The sequence below is a fragment of the Choloepus didactylus genome, chromosome 6, assembly GCF_015220235.1.
Source record: "Choloepus didactylus isolate mChoDid1 chromosome 6, mChoDid1.pri, whole genome shotgun sequence".
In the NCBI taxonomy this organism is placed as follows: domain Eukaryota; kingdom Metazoa; phylum Chordata; class Mammalia; order Pilosa; family Megalonychidae; genus Choloepus; species Choloepus didactylus.
This window is the reverse complement of record NC_051312.1, coordinates 82,624,042-82,630,716: the sequence shown is the minus strand read 5'-3', so window position 1 is coordinate 82,630,716 and position 6,675 is coordinate 82,624,042. Positions and strand designations below refer to the sequence as shown.

Here is a 6,675-nt window from a genome sequence, read left to right as displayed (position 1 = left end):
ATGAGCCTGACCCTGGCATCGAGGGGTTGAGAATGCCTTTTTGACCAAAAGGGGGAAAGGAAAGTCAACAAAATAAGGTTCCAGTCGCTAAGAAATTTCAAATATAGTCTATAGGCTGTCCTGGAAGTTACTCCTATGAAAACTTCAGCTATATATGCCAGATGGCCTAGTATGATAAGCCCAAGTCCATAGTAGTCCCCAAAACCCTAAAGAATACATTGATCCCTATCTGAGACTCTATAAAAGTTTCACTCACTAAGTTTATTCTTCAGAAACTTAAATCCTCCAGAGAAATCTTATGCGAGCTAAATCCCAAAACCAAGAGGAAATAGCCTCCTTAAGAAGATCAACCAGTTATGTCCCTTTTTCCCATTATGTTGACATCCTTTTCAACAGGAACAAGTTAGAGTTGTCACTGCCTAGACATCCCTGAATATTAGAACAGTAATTAAACTAGAGGAAGGCGTAGCAACAGACAAGATGGAATTTAACAAAATAATATGAATATTGAATCTGAATATAATTTTCTTTTTTTTTTTAGTTCATATGGTACTAGAATACCTAGAAGGAAAGAATTGAAATGGTGGAACTGTAACCCATGGCATTCTTTGAAATTTGCTCTGTAGCAACTTATTAAATTGTAATTTGAAAGTTATCATCATTTTTATATATATTTCCCAATAATGAAATAACTAAAACTATGGCACTGTAACATAACATTTTTGGAAATTTCCTATATAACTTCTCATTAAATCATTCACTGAAAATTATTACCTTTTGCAAATATGTTGTATTTCAAAATAAGGAAATAACTGAAACTATGGAACTGTAACCACCACCTGCCAAATGATGAATAAAATAAAATTTTTAAAAAAGAGTAAGACAAACACTTTGAATCCTACTTTAAATTTATTGTTTTCAGTGATCAAACATCATATAAGGTCTCCATTGAGTCTCATTGATGACATGGATTCAATATTAAAGCTTCCATTTTTGCTCTCTGGATTTATTTAAACACTTACAAATAGGAGCCAATATGAATAAATTTCAGTCTGGCACATTTATATCCATTTCATACAAAAAGAAACTTTGTTGCCCATCCACCTTATATGCATTAGGTATTAAACCTTTATCATTCCTTATTTCAGTAATAATATTTTCTTTACATGGTCATAGATCTGCTTGGTTCTGACTCCATATATGATAGGGTTAAGCATTGGTGGAACTGTGAGATAAAGATTGGCCAGAAGAATGTGGATATAGTGAGGGACATTATGGCCAAAGCGATGTGTCATAAAGGAAAAGAGGGCTGGTATATAGAAGGCAAGAATTACACAAACATGTGAACCACATGTGCTGAGGGACTTGAGTCGGGCTTCATGGGAAGGAAGACGGAAAACAGCACAGAGTATCTGAACATAAGAAAGAGCTATGGCTATAATCTCCAAAAATAGGCTAGATATGGCACCTAAGCCATAAATAATATTGATGTTGACACTGGCACAGGACAGGTGAGCAAGTCCCATGTGCTCACAATAGGTATGGGGGATGACATGATTCCCACAGAAGGGCAATTGCAGTATGAGAAATACAAATGGAAGATTTAAAATGAATGACCCCGCTAGTACAGCTACACAAATCACAGAAACGACCTTGTTGGTGAGGATGCTGCTGTATTGCAGTGGGTTGCAGATGGCCACATAGCGGTCATAAGCCATTGCTAAGAGGACTGCTGACTCCATCCCAGTGAAGTTGTGAATGAAAAACATCTGGGTGAGGCAGGCATCAAAGATGATCTCCCTGAGGTTAAACCAGAAGATGCCGAGCATCTTAGGGATGGTAGCTGTGGAGATGCCCAAGTCAGTGGTGGCCAACATGGCCAGGAAGTAGAACATGGGCTGGTGTAGGCTGCTCTCAGCCCAGATCACAAAGAGAATAGTGAAGTTTCCTATGAGTGCCATCACGTACACAGCAAAAAAAGGGAAAGCCAATCCAGATGTGGAATGTTTCCAGTCCTGGAATCCCCAGCAGTAGGAGGGATGAGGGATGGAACTGAGTGTCATTGGGCAGGAACATCCTGCTTGGTGAGGCGTAAGCATAATTCCACAGTCCTTACATATGTGTGCTGGCCAGTCTGCAGATTTGTAGACCTAAGGAAAAATAAGAATGTCAGAAAATTGTATTATGTAGAGAGCGCTCTAAAGTCCTCAGTGCAACAGCTCTGTAAGAATGTATGAAGTGAATTAAAAGGAGAGTTCTATATAATGTTTATCTTTGTTAGCATATCTTTCTGTTAATTTGCAATGGCATTGTCATAAATTATGCTAAGATTTTGCTTTTGCCTACTTCATTATTTACCTTCCATCCTGATCAGCAACTGAATAGGAAGGAAAATATAAACTATGACTTAAGCCTTAAATACAGAATTCCAACCTCTTCATAGTAATTAACAGAAACGTAATCTTACTATGTCCACAGTTTCAGTAAGGCACTTAGAGCCTTATCGAGCAATGAAATGACGGAAGCAAAGCCAAGGAGAAGAGTGCCTACAACGAAACAGGTCACAGAAGGAGCAGAGCATGTGGATAGGTAAACAGGGAGCTTCTGGGAAGAAATGGTGAACATTTGCAAAGAAGCAATACTAAGGGCAGGAGATGCTGTTGGCAGGAGACATTCTCAGAAAGGTCTATAGGAATAGATACTTTTTTTCCCATAATGTTCTAGACCTGTGGTAAGATTCTGAATACTTTGGATAGTGGTAACACCAGGAATGGAATTAGGATTTACTCAGGACGGAAAATTTTCTGCCAATAGCAGCCTGTCTTTTATTAAATACAATTTCTTGTATTCTTAAAAAAAAAAAAAAAAAAAATCCAAGATCAGGAATCCAGACATTATTCTCAGAAATCCAAGAGCAACACTGTTTTTCTTTTTTCAGCATACACTGAAATCGATAATCAGTAAAGGGAAATTAATATGCAATTGAGAGTCCTCTCCTTTCCATGGAGTGCAGCAGGAAGATGGCAGTGCACATTTCCAGGAAGAGTAAGTGAGTCCCTGATGGCATCTTCAAAGCTGAACTGAATTAGTTTCTCACTCAGGAGTTAGCTGAAGATGAGTACTGTGGAGTTGAGGTTCAAGTTACATCAACCAGGACAGGGATCATTATTCTGGCCAGCAGGACGCACAATGTTCTTGGTGAGAAAGCTGGCCAATTCAGCTGTAGTTCAGAAGAGGTTTGCCATCCCCAAGGGCAGTGTAGAGCTTTATGCTGGAAAGGTGGCTACAAGAGGTCTCTGTGCCTGGGCCCTGGCAGAATCTCTGCCTTACAAACTCCTAGGAAGGCTTGCTGTGCTGAGCATCAGCTATGGTGCGCTGCATTTCATTACAGAGAGTGGGGCCAAGGGCTGCAAGGTTGTGGTATCTGGGAAACTCCAAGGACAGAGGGCTAAATCCATGAAATTTGTGGACGGCCTGATGATCCACAGTGGGGGACACTGTGAGCCATGTGCAGCTCAGACAGGGTGTGCTGGGTATCAAGTGAAGATCACACTGCCCTGGGACCCCAGTGGGAAGATTGCTTCTAAGAAACCCCTGGCTGACCCTGTGAGCATCATGGAACTCAAAGATGAGATCCTGCTTGCCACTCCCATCTCAGAGCAGAAAGATGGTAAGCCAGAGACATCTGCCATGCCCCAACCAGTCCTACTGCATTGTCAGCTGAATGTGGAACCTGGATGTTGCTTCATGAAGCCCTTCAATAAAACTTTTCACAAGGGCACATGTCCTGATTTGATGGTTTGTCTAGTGTTCAGACTCACTGAGGGTCATGTTAGCCCATGTGGAATTGGTGCTTAGGGTTGCCTGGCCTAAGATGTTTCATTACCTTCTTTCAAGCCCTCTTCATTTGCGGAGCTAACCAGAGAAATAACTAGGGCAGTAAATCTGGAGACAATAAAGTCTGATAGCTTGCAGGGCAGCACCTTCATTAACTGCTCTGTGGTTCAGCATTATAGGATCAGAAATGTGTTATATATATATTGATTCCTCCCACCCCACCCATGGTCACTGGTAACCTCTAATCAACTTTCTGTCTATGAATTTGCCTGTTCTAGGTATTTCTCATATGTGGAATCATGATACTTGTCTATTGTGTCTGGCTCGTTTTGCACAGCATGAAGTCTTCAAGGTTCCATGCATGTTGTAGCTTATACTAGAACTTCATTTGTTTTTCAGCTGTATGTATGAACCACATTTTGGTTATGCATTCATCTCTTGGTAGACACTTAAGTTAATATCACCTTGTGGGCAGTGTAATTAATGCAATGCATATTGGCATACAAGTAAGATATTTTTGGGATTGCTTTTCTTGATGAATAAGGAAATATGCATTTTATGTAGAAAATAAATACACTGACCATTATATGTTTGGCAGTGCTCTGCTCTAGGTGTTGCACATTACACATATTCTCATGCAATCCACAACATCTCTTTACAAGTGTAAAGGAATTTGCTGGTGTAACTGAAGTATAAAAACATTTTAAAAAGTACAAAGAACATTAAAATTGTCAAAAAATATGCAGTTCCTAATCAGTAAAGTGAAATTTACTTCACATAATTGCAAAGCTGATTGCTAAGGAAGAAAAATAAGCTACTTCTCTTGATTTCTGTAAGAGGAGAGATGATATTATGTTCTTACTTGTATATAAATTAATGGGAAATGTATATTTCTCAACACAGATAATTGTATTCTACACTGGGTCAGAGTCTGATTATTTAGTAAGTAGAGAGACAGTGTTATGAAAAACCAAGTAGAAAAGCTTGGGAGAAAAATAGAGACCAAGGAAATATTGTAGATGTCTTCCTTATGTCATAACCATAAAGTAAGTGTACTGGCTAAATCAGAAATCTCAGCATCAATCCCCTTCCCTCTCAAAATACTGTTAATTCTAATTCTCCAATATGTTTAAAATAAGAACATTTGTCTCCATCCCAATGGGACTAGTTCAAGCCATCATTTTGTCATATGTCGATTACTGCATGGTTATTTCTAGTGCTTAAGAGCATGAATCCTGCAGTCAAATTGTGCTTAAACCCAGCTTTCTACTTTTCTGTTTTATCTTGAAGGAAAGTAAATAACAAGAATTACCTATACTGAGTGTCATCTTGCAGATGTAATTTACAGTCCCTATACCTCAGTTTTGACATCCATAAAATAGAAACAATAATGATAAATAATCCTTAAATCTGTTCTTAGTTGGTTAGTAGACTTATTTTTTTCTAAAATGCACACATTGTTTTCAGATTGAAATCCAAATTCTTTTACTATATTGATGGCCCTTCTTGATTGAGATCCTGTTCATTCCCTAAGTTTCAGATCTCAGTCTTCTTTCCCAAATATTTATCCCTTGTCTCCTCCCATTCCTGTCTACCTTTTCCTTTCCTTCAGTCCATCATTGAGACCTTAGGATGTACCTGTGAGCTGGGGGACAAGGAAGACTCACCAGTGAGGACCAGGATGGAGTCCTGTGTCCATTTTTTCCTATCTCCTCAGTCTTTATGAGGACACTGCTCTTTGCTTGGGAGGAACTTTCAAAAGATAATTCCCTAGAGCCAGTTTTCTAAAGTGCAGAAGATCTCTAAGGATCTAGTTTTGAATCTGTTTCTGAATCAAGGACAGAAAGCCAACAGGGATACCTGACTCTTTAGGAAATGAGATGAAAAAAGTGAGGTTTCTTGAGTTATTTGTGAGTCTCCAAGAACATTTTATTACCTTACTCTATGTTAGAGCACACAGTTATTTATGTAATTCATTATCTCACCATCCCAGACCATCATTTAGGGAGGCAATAAAATTTTTTGTTCAAGAATAAGGGCCCTTGAGCCAGGCAATTTTTGCTCTCCTTGTGACTCTTATCAATTTACTAACTAAGGTGACATTGAGTTTGTTATTTAAACTCATTACTTTGTTTTGTTTTATTTATTTTTTTGTTACTCCCTCGTATTCATCTGTTCCAAACTATTGCTCATCCATGATTAGTCTCAAAATGAAATCATTGACTGTTTTAAATGTGTTTATTGACTTTTATGATTAAATTTCTAGGTATTTCTAATATGGGAAACTAACAAAAATATATAATAGACCCCTATACACTCATCAGTAATTCTGAGCATCTAATGTGCATTTCCCACTCCAATAATAGATCCTGAGGCAGTGATCATTATTATTCATCTTCCTCCCTTCTTCTACCCAGTCCCAATTCCCCTTATCATGGCCAGGAAGTGCACTAGCAGGTACTCTCAGGGTGTGGCTGCAATTGCCCATTCCCTGTTACCACATCATGGAAGAATCAAGAGTCTCCCCACTGATTTCCCTGAATTTCAGGCATTTTCCTTTCGGCCTTCCCATGTAGCTACAACCCTGGCTCTTCAAGCTAAGCAGGTACAATTACCACCACCTGAGATTATCATTTTTATTTCCTTTTTGTTCACTGGTATGAGAACACTGATGAGACTAAGAGCTGAGTCTTCTACAATCAAGCAAAAATAAGAGATCTCTGAAGGAATGTAACATCACTCTAAGCCAAATATTTTGTCTAAAATATTTAATATACACTGGCTGGCATGACCTCAAAAATAGCCACTCAAAAAAGAGACAAAAGAGTATGATCAAAA

At 38.6% G+C, this 6,675-nt stretch overlaps 1 protein-coding gene and 1 pseudogene across 1 annotated transcript; one reads left to right on the top strand and one right to left on the bottom strand.

The window, feature by feature from the left end:
• Positions 1-1,139: 1,139 nt before the first annotated feature.
• On the bottom strand, positions 1,140-2,076 carry LOC119536367 (olfactory receptor 52E2-like). Its single transcript, XM_037839119.1, is given in 2 exon segments — positions 1,140-1,985; positions 1,987-2,076. Coding segments are annotated over 2 exon segments (936 nt in total).
• A 944-nt stretch (positions 2,077-3,020) lies between these two features.
• Positions 3,021-3,858, top strand: LOC119537139 (annotated as a pseudogene).
• The last annotated feature ends 2,817 nt before the right edge of the window (positions 3,859-6,675 follow it).